This window comes from Pygoscelis adeliae, unplaced genomic scaffold (assembly GCF_000699105.1).
Source record: "Pygoscelis adeliae isolate BGI_AS28 unplaced genomic scaffold, ASM69910v1 Scaffold242, whole genome shotgun sequence".
NCBI lineage: Eukaryota > Metazoa > Chordata > Aves > Sphenisciformes > Spheniscidae > Pygoscelis > Pygoscelis adeliae.
The window spans coordinates 1,955,924-1,971,634 of NW_008824369.1; the positions used below are offsets into that span (position 1 = coordinate 1,955,924).

At 37.7% G+C, this 15,711-nt stretch overlaps 1 protein-coding gene across 1 annotated transcript in view; it reads left to right on the forward strand.

Moving 5' to 3' along the window:
- HEATR2 (HEAT repeat containing 2) overlaps nucleotides 1–15,711 on the forward strand; it is a 31,734-nt gene that overhangs the window by 1,486 nt on the left and 14,537 nt on the right. The window contains exons 2-8 of the mRNA XM_009320060.1: nucleotides 1–165; nucleotides 593–777; nucleotides 1,629–1,753; nucleotides 2,188–2,303; nucleotides 6,285–6,517; nucleotides 9,494–9,706; nucleotides 11,854–11,997. Of these exons, the coding sequence (XP_009318335.1) occupies nucleotides 1–165; nucleotides 593–777; nucleotides 1,629–1,753; nucleotides 2,188–2,303; nucleotides 6,285–6,517; nucleotides 9,494–9,706; nucleotides 11,854–11,997 (1,181 nt within the window). The remainder of the gene's footprint in view (nucleotides 166–592; nucleotides 778–1,628; nucleotides 1,754–2,187; nucleotides 2,304–6,284; nucleotides 6,518–9,493; nucleotides 9,707–11,853; nucleotides 11,998–15,711) is intronic.

The window sequence follows — 15,711 nt, forward strand, 5'->3', positions numbered from 1 at the left end:
GCCTCGTCCAGCTCCTGAGCCTCCTCCTGCGGCGCTGCGGGGCCTCCGTGGCCCCCTACCTCACCGATGTTATCCGCGTCCTCCAGGCCACCCTTCTCGACCACTATGCCGAGGTCAGGCGTGAAAGTTGCCGGTGTGCCGCGGCCTGCGCCCAGGCCATGCCAGGTGGGGCCTAGGGATGGGCAAAGCCGGGGGGCGGTGGGCTGACCTGAGCCTGCGGTTTGCCGGGGAGGCAGGGGCTGAGGTTGGGAGCGGTAGGAGGTTACAGGGGTGCAACCGGGAGAGAGGAAGAGAGATGGGAAGTTGCACACGCCCTCACAGCTGTACTTTGCAGGCCTCGGAGTATCTGTTGGAGAAGAACCATGCCAGGGATGGATGCTGAGCAGTTACAGCATGTGGGTAACAGTGGGAGGAGGGGGCTAGGGGAGCGCACGTGGGCTAGCGTTCAGCTCTAATACAGTATAAAGTTAAATTTGCATGCTACATAAATGCAGCGACGTTAATCGGGCAGCTGTTCATAGTGTTATGGAAATCATGTTGCTCAAGATCTGAGAAAGGCATATTTGAAGTTTCTGTCTCTCTGCCCTAACAGAGCACTTCCATATGCAGTCAGAATCTCTGATAAAACCCTTAATGCAAACAATTTCGCACCAGCACTACAGAGTTCGTGTTGATGTAATTCAGGCTACCGGAGCAGTGATACAGTTTGGAAACGGAAAGTCTGTGGATGATGTTCTGTCTCATCTGGCACAGAGATTATTTGATGAGATTCCTAAGGTGTGTTTTTCTTCTTTTTTTTTTTCCTGGATTTATTTTAAATCTGTTTCGGGGTGGTTTTATCTGGCATCCCCTCCCCTTGCTCCCCCCAGTTTTCAGCTTTCATTCATTCAGTTGAGATATGTAAATATGTCCCATGCAGCCTTTGTCAGTTGTATGCTATCGAAAACCAAGTTTGGTGACCTATTCAGCTGCTGTCTAATTCTGCAGGCTGTTGAAGTTTGTAGGCACCTTTTTATTTTAATGGGTGCCTTCAATTCTGTCTTAAATTCTTCTGTCAGATCTCCCTGGGACTTGATTCTGTGGTCTTTTCAGATACTTAACAAACACTTAGGGTATCGGTCCCTTCGTAAGATGCAATTGAGGCAGTAATTTTAAAATGTGCAACTTAATCATAACTAAAATATTTTAATTTGGGGGTGGGTGTATTCACATTACTTAACTTAGGCTTCCTTTATAGTGAACAGAGAAAATTGTCTTCTGGAGATGTGCTTGGAAAGCTTCAAATTCCAGAGAAACATATGTTTCTTACATTCTCAGAGAGACAGTAACAATGAGAATTTAGAGTTTTCTGAGTTAGGTCTGAATCGTGTCTTCCTCTCGGAGATGTGCTTTTGTGCAGCAAATAGTCTAAGACTAACTAAGCCAGAGTGGGAACACAAGAGGGAGCATGATACCTTACATGTTACTTAAGATGCTTGCTACAAGTGAGGAAATCTTGGGTTCTTGTAATTTCTTCTGAGACTATTGATGCACTTTACCAAGTCTTATATACTGAAAGCAAATACTATTTTTTAATTATTCTGGTATTTTCCTGACATATTTAAAATAGTCTTTTTGTATCCGTGTAGGTTCGGCACGCTGTAACAACTGTCATTGGAGAATGGTTGTTGCACCTACGAGATAGATACTCTTATTTTCACAAGTTGATCCCTTTGTTACTTGGCAGCTTTACTGATGAAATTCCTGAAAATACGTAAGCAGAACACTTTTTTTCTTTTCTTTTTTTTTTTCCCCTCCTTAAATAGTTGTTGTACATGGAAGTGTTTCTATGTTCACAGATGTGTTGCTTGGAAGAAGAAAAAACACTTTTTGTTTCTTTTTCTTAAACCCAAAATGATAGCGTTATCTTCAGTAACTTGTGTTATATTGTCCTTTTGTGCTGCATTCAAGCAAGTATGAGAGAGATGAAGACAGAGAGGTAGACAGAGACAGAATTATCCTTTGGAAGAGGTGACCTCTGTCCACTGAGTACAAAAGAAGCATAAACTCTCAACTTAATGTGCTTTTGAAAAAAAAGCTTCCCATCCTTCCAGCTAAATTTAAGAAGTCAGAGTTTCCGGAAGTCTTATTTCTAAAATGCTTTTCTTTTGGGGCCGTGGTGGTATAAAACTCTTACTTTATGTCTAGGAAACTGGCTTGGACTTACTGGGAAAAGATAGGCTTGCAGTGGGAGAAAGAGAATGAAGAAGACCTGAAGGATAAGATGGATTTTAGTGTTTCACCATCTCATTATCCCAAAGGCGGTAAGTGTTGCGCTGAAAGTGGTTTTTACTTCCTGAATAATCCCTGAGACCTGCAGTGCAGTAATGACAGCAGAGCAGGATGTGTAATATTCATTACAAGATGTAATATTAGTTAACGTGTAGGGGTAGCTTATATATATAAAAATATAATATATAGCATATATGTAGATAAAATTATTTATGTTAAATTGAAGTTTTAAAAAACGCTTGTTCAGTAACTACATTCAGTTTTTCCATTAATCCCAAAATGCATTTTGGAGAAAGAGTAAATGAAAATGCCTATGGTGAAAAAGAGATAAAGCAGTGATGCAGAAGCAGCAGAAAGTTCTATGTGGGCCAGCAGCCAGGTGAAGAACGGGCATAGAGATGACCGGAAAGGAAGGCAGGGTGAAAGAACCTCTGAGCTGAATCCTTGAATAATGAGAACTAGACACAGCATTAATGATCCACAGAATTGGCGTGGAAGAAAAATTTGCAGTGAAATGATTTCAGACTTCTTTGTGAGATGCTGGGATGCTAACTAAAATCTGCCAGCGTACATGAAGAACGTGGGAACAGAAACAATAGCTTCCTTTATTATATACAAAAACCCAAGATATGCAGCATGGGTAGATTACTTTTTTGTACCGTATGATTTATAGGTAGCTTTAAAACGATATGTTTGCAGTAGCTTGAAGCTTGTTTCCTCTCTCAGGTTCATAAAGTTAATGTTTAAAAATATGCATATGGGTGTTGGTGAGAGAGAGGGTTTAAATGGGTCATTTATTGATCTCTATACTCATACAAAAACTCTTTTGGTGTGAAAGAACAGGTTCATGCTTGACTTGTGCCTACGTGACAATCACATCACAGAATACCCAGCAGCAAAATCCTTTCCATGACAGTGGGTTCCGGAGTCCTTTCTCCTTTGAAATTAGACTTTTTTTTTTTTTTTCTTTTAAAGTTGCTTTACTCAGTAATGCTTGAGTGAAAGGGGAAGCACTTCATAATGGTGACTGGTTTGACAGAACTGTTTAGCTTTGAAGACAGTCAAGTTGATCTGTTATCCTTTCCAATTCCTTTTTTTTTTTTCCTCCTTATTTTATGTATAACGTTACCTCAGGGGTTTGTAAATGGTAAAGAATGCTGTTACTTCTGCTAGTGATGGCAGAAACATTTTTTTTTTTGGCAGTCAGAGAATTTTTTTAATGTATGTAAACTGGCAAAATTGAGTGTCTAAGCTCCAATCACTTAGTTTGTAATGACCGTGATATAGTAAAGGTCGTCAAAGGCTTCATGTGCTAGTCCTTGAAACAGTTGTTATCGTTTATATTGCTAATGCTGTTACCTTTTCTGTTTTCTCTAGGTGTGTGTTAGGTTTTGTGTGTGTGGAGTCTTTTTTTTTTTTTAGAAAGGGACATCTATCAATTACTTCATAAATTAAATGATATAAACTTTCTGAGATAATCTTCTTAGCGTAATAAATATGCTTCACAAATTTGAGCAACACTCCAGCCCTGCATTTAATTGATTTTAAATGCATCTTGCTTGGTGGAAATATGCAGTTAAGGCTTGAATGTGACACATGTACACACTTGAGTCCCAAGTTAATGGTGACTGTAAGATATAATTTCCTGCTGCTTACCTTTACTTCCAAATTGTGTGTCCTATTAACGGCCAGGTTTTATGTGACAAAAAAGAAAAAAAATTAGAGGAAAGGGTGATCGTCTACTTAATCTTACAGATACAAAACTTTGTCAAAGACACTGGTATACCTTCGTTTCAAGTAATAATTTGTGGTGTCTTACCACAGACCGTATATGAATGAGTTGTTATTATGTCTGTCCTTCCCCCATCTTTCCCCTCCACGCACATTTGTATTTTTTTATAGTATGATAATGATGTATTTTAACACTTTGTTGCTCCTGCTTCTGACTTCTTCAATGTCCTGGAATATCTTTTTATAACCGTGAGTTTATAGTACATTTTACTTAACTGTCTTAGTCCAGCTGTCAAGCTAACAAACCTGACATATGAGCCCCGCTGTGCTTTGGTCTCGGGATGACAGATATTGCAGGTCAGAGGAAGAGTAGAGTTAGACCTCATACCTGGTGTCATCCAACCAGCTGAATAGCTTTCCATTGAGCAACAGCAGTCATTGCCTTAGGATACAGGTGCAGACAGTTTATAGCAGGGACCTTTTTGACAGGAGTAGCTACAGGGATAAATGCCTGCATTTGAACATCTGAAATGAAGGAACTACTGATAAAGAATGGTCCAAATTCTTTAAACAAAATTCTGCCTCAGGTGGAATAGGATGCCAGTCTGTATTTGCTGTTTCAAGTTGATTTCTTTATTTGACCTTTTGCTATTCATTGTCAGTTTTCATAATCCAAAATGTTATCCTCCATTGACAAAAGAAGCAACAATTCATGTCCTGATGCTTGAATTTTTATTTTTTTTCCCTACTCTAGGTATTTCATAGGCATTTCTGTAAGCCTTTTGTATTCTTCAGGCCATTTACTTTAGAGTGTTTTCCTTTTAGCATTTGTAGTTACACAGACCAATGCGGGAAAATATGCTGGGACAACTCCGTCATTTCCTTTCTAAGCATTTACAGGAGGACTCTGTACCAGAAATAAAAAATGTACTCGCACATTCAGTGTTTTTTGATACCTCATAATGAATAACGCTTCCTTCTCAAAACAGTATGTGAACGTTGTGAGTGGCAATAATAAATTGGTGGTTCTTAGAGAACAACTTTTCAGATTTTGTCTGTATAAGCATGTACAGTATAAAGGAAAAAAAAATCCTCCTGTAGAAAAAGTCACTAAAAAGGTTTATTGCAGTTCTTTGGGAAGCACTGTCTTAGCTTTGTGTAAAGTACACATGTGGAGGCTTGATAGTCGCTTGTGATATTGGTCAAATTGCTTCTCTGAGTCTCAGTGATTTATAAATGAGCTAAGATGTAAATTTGATAATTACCAGACAGGACAGTGAGCATTTGTTGGGGAAGTTAAGTTTATTAGTTCTCTAGAAATCCGCCTCCTCTATTGAGGTAGGGAATATGTATTTGTAACACTTCGGGGGGTTTTGTTTAAAAACAAAAAATAACAACAACAAAAACCTACTTTCCATGAAATTTTTTACAAACGGAATTTAATCTGGGGGGGAAGGAAAGATTCCCCCAACTCCTGTATAATCTTTCACTTCACTTTGAAGTGTGTTATTTAATATAAAAATCAGAGATTGAAGAGATTTATCAGAGTGAGCCACTTTTCCTGAAAAGGCCTTTGCAAAGAGATTGTGTAATAGCTGTGATTTTTAAAATAATATCAATTTTGTTGGCTTGATCTATTACACAGCACTTGTACAAGTCATAGTACCCTTTCTGCTTTTAATTTGCTAGATATACTTTTAACCTTTTCCTTTAGGGGGCACAATCGACATTGTCTGTTTTGCTGCAGTTCATGTCCCCTGCACTGTTTGTGACTTCTACCTTTCTTTCCCCCTCCAAATTACATTTAACTCAGTGATACCACAGCGTTTGCATGCAAAAGTCTTTCTTCTGTTTTATTTCTGTGTGTTTCAGTTTATTTTTTTAGTGGGATTTGTGTTGCTATAAAAACTAAAAGGAAATTATTAAGCTGTGTTTTCCAAAGTGGGTAATGTCCCATATCATTTAAGTTCTCTTTCTCTTCCCCTTCTGTAAACATTTTAAAACATGCAATCTAAATCACCATCCAGTAATAAATACATAACTTTTCAGAGGGCTGTGTGGAGTTTAAATTCTGCAATATATATTAAAGAAATGCAGCTTGCACAGGTAAATTCCTCAGCAGCATTTGGAATATTTTGTTCCTTGCTGAAGCAGACACTCATAGCTCTTATCTCGGAGATGTTAAACTTTTCTAAGGATTAATGTGCGTTGACTTTTCCTTTGATATTTCTTTTTCTTTTTCCCTTGTTTGTTTGTTTGTTTGTTCATTTGTTTTCTTCTAGTGACTCGACCGGGACTAGGTTGTCGGGAACTTGTATCAAGAAACCTCTCCAAAATTCTTCCAGGTCTCTGTCATGACATAACGGACTGGGTCGAAAGCACAAGAATAAAAGCATCCCAGCTTCTGTATACATTATTGCTACATGCAGAGGATCACATAACACAACACATGGAGCTACTGCTTAGAACTTTGTACCAAGCATGCTTGGATGAAGAAAGTGATGTGGTTAAAAATGTAAGTTTACTCTGTTAAAGTATCTACTGTACACTGAATAAAGATCCTATCCTTTATAGTCTTGAGTCAGTCTTCTGAGGGTTGACCTTACCTTAGGTGACTGGAAATTGCCCATGACTGAAGGATCAGGCTCAGGTTTTAATGGATGTTAAAAACATGTGAACATTATACATACATACTGTGTTAAAATAAACGTATTCTTGTATTACTAGTATGAAGACCAATAATAAAGTTATTTAAATACTCTTTAGTTGATATGCCAACCCTATGAAGCATTGATAATGATCTCTTTAAAAATCATAAGCAGTGGATTATAGTATAAAAGCCTTGGGGCAACAAATTCCATTTAAAAAAAATGTGCAGGTCATGCCCTTTCAAGTTAATTTCACTTATCTCCCCCTGCTGCATAATCCAACTGTAATTCCAACCAAATGTTGAGGTATGTTTATTCCACGTGATACCCATATTCAGTGTTTGAATACTTGACTTAATGCTTGTAAAGTGTCTTTTTTTTGTTTTGTTTTTTGTGCGGAATAACTAGTATCCTTTTTCCTAACAGTTGATGCTGTCAACACTTTAATCAACAGCATCAATAAACACATGTAGTTGAAGACATTAGATAAATTTAGCAGAGGATAGACAGGTGATAAAAACATTTTTACCATTTTAAGAGAAAATCTTCTGTTCATATTTCTACACAAGCAAGAGAACATATGTATAACAAAAAAAAAATCCACGTAACTTACTTTAAAGCTGCAAATTTTATTGCTTTGGGAAATTGGAAGAATGTGTTCTGCTTACTCAACGCAAGCAGTCCAACCAATGTCAGAAAAGCTGATTTCCTAAATCAGGCTTTTCTTTAGGTTCCTGCTATCAGTTGAGCTATATAGACTGTGAAATCCATTTCTGAAATGGTCCTTTTTCTTATTTTTTTTCCTGCAGTTTCTTGTTGTCTTTAGTCTTTCTCAGTACTAATTGTTGCCTCTCTCCTTTAATTTTTTCTGAATTGTTCCTTCCCTTCCCCCAATTCTTACTGTTATCCCCTTCTACCTATTCCACCCCTTCCACTTTCCCTTTCAGAATCAGCATCTGATCTCTAACCATATTGCCTTTCACTGAGACTGAGCTCCTAAGATAAGCCAGTCACGCACTGATCAGTAGTAGAGAGAAGTAAACCTGGAATACTGTTGGAAGCCATCTTGTTGTTTCAAAAAGGGCTATATGGGCTATATGTGCCTTAGGAAATCAGTGCCCCAAGGTTGAAGCAGGAGATGTGCCACTGTGGGTATCAGCTTTTCAAGTTCCTTAGTACTTGTATAAAATATATAAGAAAACTTAAATAATTGCAAGAATAAACCCACATGGTCCTGCTGTCCTGATCAAATTTCTCATCTAGTGCTTGCTGCTGTAAATATAAATGCAAAAGTATGTGTTTAAGCAGCACATAGTTTTCCCTTTCCTTTTTTTGACCATACTTGTCTCTTTCTTAGAATTCTACCACTAATCTCGCAGGTGCTTCCAGAGATTTATTCCCAATTAGGCGATGGTTTCTGTATTTAATTTTATTCTTCCTTGTGCCAAAATTTAAGATTCAGCAACTTTTGTTTGTGAATACCTTTTATCTCCTTAGTGATGCTGCTTCGCAGGACACTGTGATTATCTCCTCTATCGTTTGTCACTGTAGAACCCATTTCAGAGCAGCCATCAACTTGGAAAATGTGCATGTCTTCCTCCAGCCTAATAATACCAAATGAGATGTATAAGAGTAAAAGACCAGATGGTCTCTTATCCTTTTTTCTTTTTTTTTCTTTTTTTTCTTTTTCCCCTGTTAAAATGAGTAGATAAATTGATCCATACAAATGCATCAATTTGTATTTTTGAACTGTTTAATTGTACTGTCCTTTTCCAGTTTTCAGAGCACTAAGAGTCTTTTTCTTTCTCTATGGCAAATATGGAGGAGGACAGGGTTCACATCTACATAGAATATGTCATAACTGTTTTGAGTCTTCACCCTTGCAAAAGAAACAGTTATATATAGTGCAGATTTAAACTATAGAATTCATGGTTACATGCTTCCATTGAGACTACAAAAAACTAGAATGATTCAAGTATTAATTAGGTGCAATTAAAAATCCATGGCTAAATCACTGGACTAAAAATTATATACAAAGGGGAAATAAGCTTTCACGTTTGGGGAAATGAGCCAACCATTAAATAAATGGGTCAGGAAGAAATGTTCCTGTTGCACAGGTAATGGCGCAGTAATTGACTATATCTGTATTCATGCACCTGACTGTAAATATTGGGCATCAGTCAGGGAGTAAGTTCTGGTGTGATGGTATTTCATGTGGAATACAACATACCTATATGTCTGCAAGGCAGAGACAGGATCAAAGAGCATGAGTATCGTGTGGAATACATAGTAATTTAAGCCTTTTCAGTTAAAGAAGTAAGAGATTGAAAGCAGTGGGCAGTTCCCCCATGGCAGTGCTTTCACACTAAACCAGATCTGTAATGTCAGTGTCAAAATATAGTATAATAACAAAAAAATTCCTCTTCCAGGGTTTTATTGTTGTTGCTTTTAATAGACGGGTGGTGGGTGCATTGAGGGCGTTCCTCAGAACAGCATTTGGAGGACAAAATGCTAAACCACTAAATCTGCAACATCTGGTTATTCTAAGCTAGAGACTTCATTACACTGGAAGCTGTAGTCCTCATTTCTGTGCATTACTTTCTCGTGGAAGTTTGTCTGATGCTGAGAAGAGTGCTTGCATGCCTTGTTATGTGCTTACTGAACACGTCAAGAAGAATTTCTTCATGCATATAATCATTACTGAGCAAGTGGAAGAGGCCTACAAGGCAGCTGCTGAAGCATTTAAAATAACAGCTGGAATCATAAAAAGAAAAAGCCCATGATATGTCGAATGGTCTTTGTGTTTTCAGGAAAATCCTCAAGTTACTCCTGTTCTGTTTTAGTGTGTGAAAGCAGCAGAATTGATTGGAACGTTTGTCAGCCCTAAGGTGTCATTGAGATTAATCACATCAGCCTTTGGGAAGACACCTAAGCCGTCTTGTATAATGGTTCTAACTGCAGTGATTCGAGGTAGCCCAAAAGAAATCTTACAGCCCCATTTAACCGATCTTGGCAACACACTGGCACAAGCTGGAGTTTGTCAGCGATCTGAAGAGGTAAGGATAACTGGAAAGTACACAACAGACTACAGTTTTAGACTGGTGGCTCTCCAACTTATTTTTCCCCTTGTTCTCCCTAAATGCTCCCTTGCACACCTACCCCACCCTATCTCAGGATGTAGTTGTGGACGTGTGTCTGAGACAAAACAGGAGCTTCCCTGTACTCCCTGGGCCATGTTGTGGTCTCCTGGCCAAATCTGCTGTTCCCAAAAACTTGCTAGCAGTCCATCCTCTCAGCAGATGTGGGTTCAAGTTTGAGAACTGCTGTAAAAGGCTTCAGATAGCGGGAGGAGAATGAAAAGGCATGACAGGGAAAGAAGCAGCTGTTTAGTACTGTACTAATAGAGGACTACCTTGGCTGATCCAGAGGCAGAATTTAGCCCGTGTTTTGAAATGCCTTGTGTTCACAACCCAAACAAGATCATATATTTCAATCCTCATCAGTAAAAATGACCGAAAACTTTTCACAGTCCATTGTAATTGGCATGTCAGGTTTCCCAAGAAAGATTCCTTCTTAATATCGTCATCTTAATTTTGTTTTGTATTATTATTGTTTTTCATTTTAAAAGGAAAGTACCAGTACTCTTACGTGTACATTTAGGAGCATGCTTTGTAAACTGTTGGACCTGGTTGCTTCTCTTTAAGTGACAATCTAGGAGGAAGACTTTTATAAATTAGAAATTTACTCCCAAGTGTACCCTTAAGTAATGGCTGAGCCTGAAGACCCTTTTCATTTTAGCATTTGAAGAATATTCATCAATTACTATACAAGGAGGTGAGAGATTCTGTTCAATGTGGAACGGAGGTTTTTAACTTCCAGGATTTTTTTTTTTCTCTTCAGTTGCTCAGATGTGGAAATAGATCATTAGAGATGCACAAGAAGAATCCCTACAATTTCCCCCACAAATGAAATCCCAGCTTTCATTCCACCAAAAGTGTATTAGGCCTCTGCTTTTAAGATGACCAAAAAAGGGCCAGTGCTGTGCCTTCAGAAAACTCTGACTTCATGTCAGATGCAGACTTCCCTTTAAAACAGTTATTCATGTGTGTAGACTGAATCTAGCGTAATTGTCTTTTTGAGCCAATGTAAGATATACGTTTGAAGTTCTTCCCTCATTAGGTTTCTTCCCTAATGGAATATGTACCAGTGATGCAGGAATTAACCTTAATCTCCATGAAGCCTGTGATGATTAGGAACTCGTATAACTGGAAGCACTATAACCTGATTGTTCAAATAACAATTCCCTGAAGTATATCTGCAAAATTGCTATGAGGTCTTAAGCTTACCACTTGTGGCATTAGGTACAATAGACACATTCATCTGCAGCTGAAGCGTTTGGCAGAATTGTTCTAGCCTTTGGTCTTGGAAAACAGTCTTTCTCTATTTTAGACAGCGAATGCTGCATAGACACTGTTTAGCTAAGGATTGACCATGTCCATGAGATTAATAACACTTAGAGCTAACCTATTCCTAGACTTGATTTATTTTTTGGAAGTAAATTTGTAACCATGGCCTCTTCTGTTTGTTGAATGTAATCTGACAGCTTCATGGAATATCTGATGCACTTTATCATAGAAGTGATTGCAAACTAACTGACAACAATATTGAATGCAACTGGTTATCAGTTGGGTCAAGATAACATGAATTATATTGCATCAAATGAGATAAATTGGCTGAGATAAAAGCAGATGCTCAGGTTTTCTTGGTTTATATATTTAACCATTATTGTTCCATTCAAAATAGTCAAACATGGAATAATATTTGAAAAAGTTGTAACAAATATGTTATTAATTAACAAATTGCACTTCGGAATGAGAAAGTACTATCGGTAAGCTTTCCAAAATGCTTTGATGTTTTTATTCACAGTGGAACAATTGTGTGATTAAGAGCAGGGTCATTTATTTTGTTAATAGGACAAGGTAAATACAAACAAACAGTGTGGGAGGAAGATTATATTGTGTTCTATAAAAAGTAGAATGTAGGTAATCAAAAGAACTAGCATGAAATTATCAATATGTTACCAACTTGGGGGATTACACAGTGCTCAGATTTTATTAATGTAATTTCCCATATCTCTCCCTTAAAGAGAATGTTATATTTTCTAACAAAACATAATCAATTTATGCTTTTATTAAAAAAATAGGTCTTTTATATGGAGCAGTTGCTTTGTTGTGTACAAGCATTGATTGATGTATGCCAGGAAGACTGTAAAGAAATCAGCTTGCAGCTAATGAAAGTTTTGGTGACAATAATGGCAATACCATGTTCTCAGCACCTTAAAGAAAAGGTAAACTATGAGCTTAATATTTTGTTGTGTTTCTGATTTTTAGTATTGATAAGACACTTTGTCTAAACACAACCATAATTATTTGTCTTGCTGTTAGGTTTAAACCACAGAAATCCTTAACTAAGAGCTCATCCACAAAGATTGGTAGAGTTTGAAATTATTTGGTGTTGTATGACCTTGACTGTACCCTCTGTCTGTCTCCTCATCTTTTTCCATAGCTGAAATTACTTTGGGTTTAGTCTGTTTAAAACAGATAAAGGCAACTTCTCCAGAAGAATAAATCATTAAAATCTTATTTGTAAGAGTTAAGAACTTGTACGATACTACTAGTTTTGTTTGGGCGTTGCTTATTTTTCATCTGTACGTGTGTGTGTGTGTATAGCAATGTTTCAAAAATTATATAGAACTAGAATAGTTAAACATTTAGATATACATATAACTTCAAATTAATCAGATTCACTCTGTTAGAATGAAAAAAGCATGAGGGAATACTTGGATTCTGTGTTTAGTCATAAAACTGTTCTGCAAAGATCTATCCCTATGGCACTGTTCTGGTGGTTAGTTAATATTTAGAAGTTACTGTGAAGGCTGAAAGATCTATGAATTTGTCAGTCAAAATATTGGTATTTCTGCTTTGCCAGACACAGTTCATCGTTGTTAGGTGCTACATCTATTTCCAGACAACAGTTTGAAGATCTCGGTTTAATATTGAAACCTGCAAATCCACAGGGCTGTAATTAAGATTAGCAGCAACAGAGACTAGGGTCTTATAGGTTATTTCTTTTATGGAACTGGAAGACAGGGTAGTGCTAGGGTTAGGGTGGGACTAAAGTTGAGGTTAAAGTGTAGGGCAGCAGTGGTGCCAGAAGAGCTGAATGTACTGTTGCATCTTGCAAACTGGTGTTTCTAAGGCAAATACTAGCTCCTACATAAGTGTGATCTGCAGAAATCCGGTTAATATCTGAGTTTGGCTGACATAACAGGAAAGGATATTACTTCAGGTAAGAAACTTAGGAGTTGGCCTTATTGCTACATCTTGTAAGGCTTGTTCACTGGCAGTGGGGTGTACCAGTGGGGAGTAATGGCTCGTGGCTAGTCCAAGGTTGTGCATCTCTCACTGTACATACTGTGTATGATCAATACCAGAATTAAGTTTGGAGCTGGTTTACAATTTGGGACAGCAAAGCCTGGAGAATTACGTTTCTTCATAACTTTGGCTGAAGGCTCATAGAGTTAGAATATGTGCTGGTTCTGAGAAGGGCCCTAGAATTCAGTTTTATTTTGTGGCCGAAAACACCCAGTATGGGTCTGTAGGCTATAGTCACAACTAGATTGTTTTTTTTAAAGTGTGTTTAGATTAGGTTTCAGAATAGATGGCTTGAAGTACATTACTGGGCATGGGAAGCTCACAGTTGGATGAGGGCAGCCATTGACCTAGGAGAACACTTTACTTGGGTGGATATTAATCACTGGGCCATGGTTTAGGTAAAGTTTTGGGACAGGAGGTGTTCAAGAGTTTGTTGCTGGATTGGGCATGCTGTTGGTGCTGGTTGAACTGTTGATGCTTACTTTTTAGGTGGATATAAGTCGCTGGATTATCGTTAATGTTAGGTTATACACAGGAGCACACAAGTGGCCAGGAAAAAACTCAAATTTATTTTCTAACTATTAAAGAACAATTCACCTATAGATCAAGAGCACTACTAGCTTTTTTATCTTTAGACAAAGATCAGACTGATTTTGCAGTAGTTGACCTTTTTACCTCCCCACCAGAACCAAAAGTTTAAATGTTGTAGGAATGCTTTAAAATCAAGGACATCTGTAGATGCCCTGATAATAGATGAGCTTTTTTGGCTAAACATTATCTCACCCCCTTGTTTCTCCCTTCCTCTTTCTTCCGCAAGCTAAATATCAAATAAATCAGCAAGCCATCCTCATGTAGTACAATTGTGACCTATCCAAGTTGTCTTTTTTCAAACGTGTGCCTTAAATGCGATGGCTGTTCTACTTCCTTTTCTCTTGCTCCCAGGCATGCTATTCCAAAGGCCTGTGTAGCATCAATATTTGTGGCCCCATAGCTGACAGATGGCCTCCGAGGAGGCATACGCTTAGAAAACTATTCCGAAAGAAGTAAAATAGAACAAAGCTTGAAACAAATATTGAAAAGACTTTGCAGATCAAAGAGGTACGGCATGAAGATCTGTCTCATGGAGAGACGGTGTGAGAGTGGGATTTTGGGGGGGCTTGTTTTGTTTTGTTTTAAACAAACAGTCTGTCCAAGTAAGCCTCGGACAGATGGATCTGCTATGTTTTTTGCAGTATCTTGTCTGTTTAGCCCTGCAGTGGTCTATAAAGTCAGCAATGTCCATTTAAAACCTTACAAATTCATACTCCTACAAAGAAAGCAGTTCCATGGAGATAAAGCCTGATTTTCATGTACGGAAAAGTTAATCTCCCAAGATTATTAAAGGTTTAAGATGTTCCTGCAGTTACAGATGATTTTTAAAGTTGACAGTACTTTGGATGAGAAACCTTTTTCTCATTAGCCTTTCTTTCAGCTTAGGCAGTTAGAAAATCTGGCAACGAGATTACATAACTGCAATATTTCAAATTTGTCACAGACAAATACGGCTTGATTTTATTTTTTTTCCCCTAGTTACTGACTATTCTAGAACTTCAAAGTGAGCTGTACAACTTGCAGAAGGCAAGAAGTCTCTGTTAAAATAGCTTAAGACCATATAGAACAAATGTATTACATCCAGCTTTACAAGTATAAATTTGTTGTTCAGAAAAGAAATCCATATTCAGGATCAAAAGATTTTGAGTATAAACATAAATTATTCAAAAACTTGCATTATAGAACTTCAGTTCAGGCTTTGCTATAAGGGGACAGAAGACCACAGTGATAGCAGAGGCCACAACTGATGTGACCTGACCGCGAACACTCACAATCTTGCTTCGTTTTTGGCCCCTTTGCTTTGTGTTGATCAGTGTTTCTGGTTGCTTAGGGCAAAGGAAAAGGATCAAGACCACCAACTGAGCAGTTCGGTATCATGACGAGGAGTGTGGTTTACAGCCCCAAATAGACAGAAGCCGTATCAGTTGTTACAGTCTGTTAAGCATGTATTGAGCTTGTCAGTGATTTAACTGGTGACCTAAAGATAAGATTTTTTTCATTACCAGTGGCCTGTGCTATCTTGGCTCTTCTTTTGGCACACATTGATTATTAGCAGGAAAATATTGCATCATTAAACTTGTTAGCTTTCAAATATAGGAAAGAAAATCACTCTTGCTATTTTTTTAATTTTTTTTTAACAGTGAGACACTTTTTAATGACAAGATATGCATCAGTCTATTGGCATATTTAATTTATTCTCTCTTTTTTTTAATTGCATTTCTGAAACTACTTGAAGAGTTTATTTTCAATCACCTGTGAACAATGTATTATTTGTGTCTCTCTTGTTTTAAGGAAAAAAACATTTTGCTGATTGTGGTGGGGTTAATAATGAAGAACAGTTTCTGTCTTGACACATTCTGTTATGTAAAATGTTCCAATTAATTTACAGATAAATTAATATTTTACATATAAGCTATTCTGAGTTTTGGCTGGCTGGCAGAATGTTTCCAGAGAGGAGAAATCTGTTGTGCTTGAGGCAGGCAAACCTGTTTTAAGAGTAACCTTTGTCCTTAGCAAATCCTGATTTCCATTCCCTT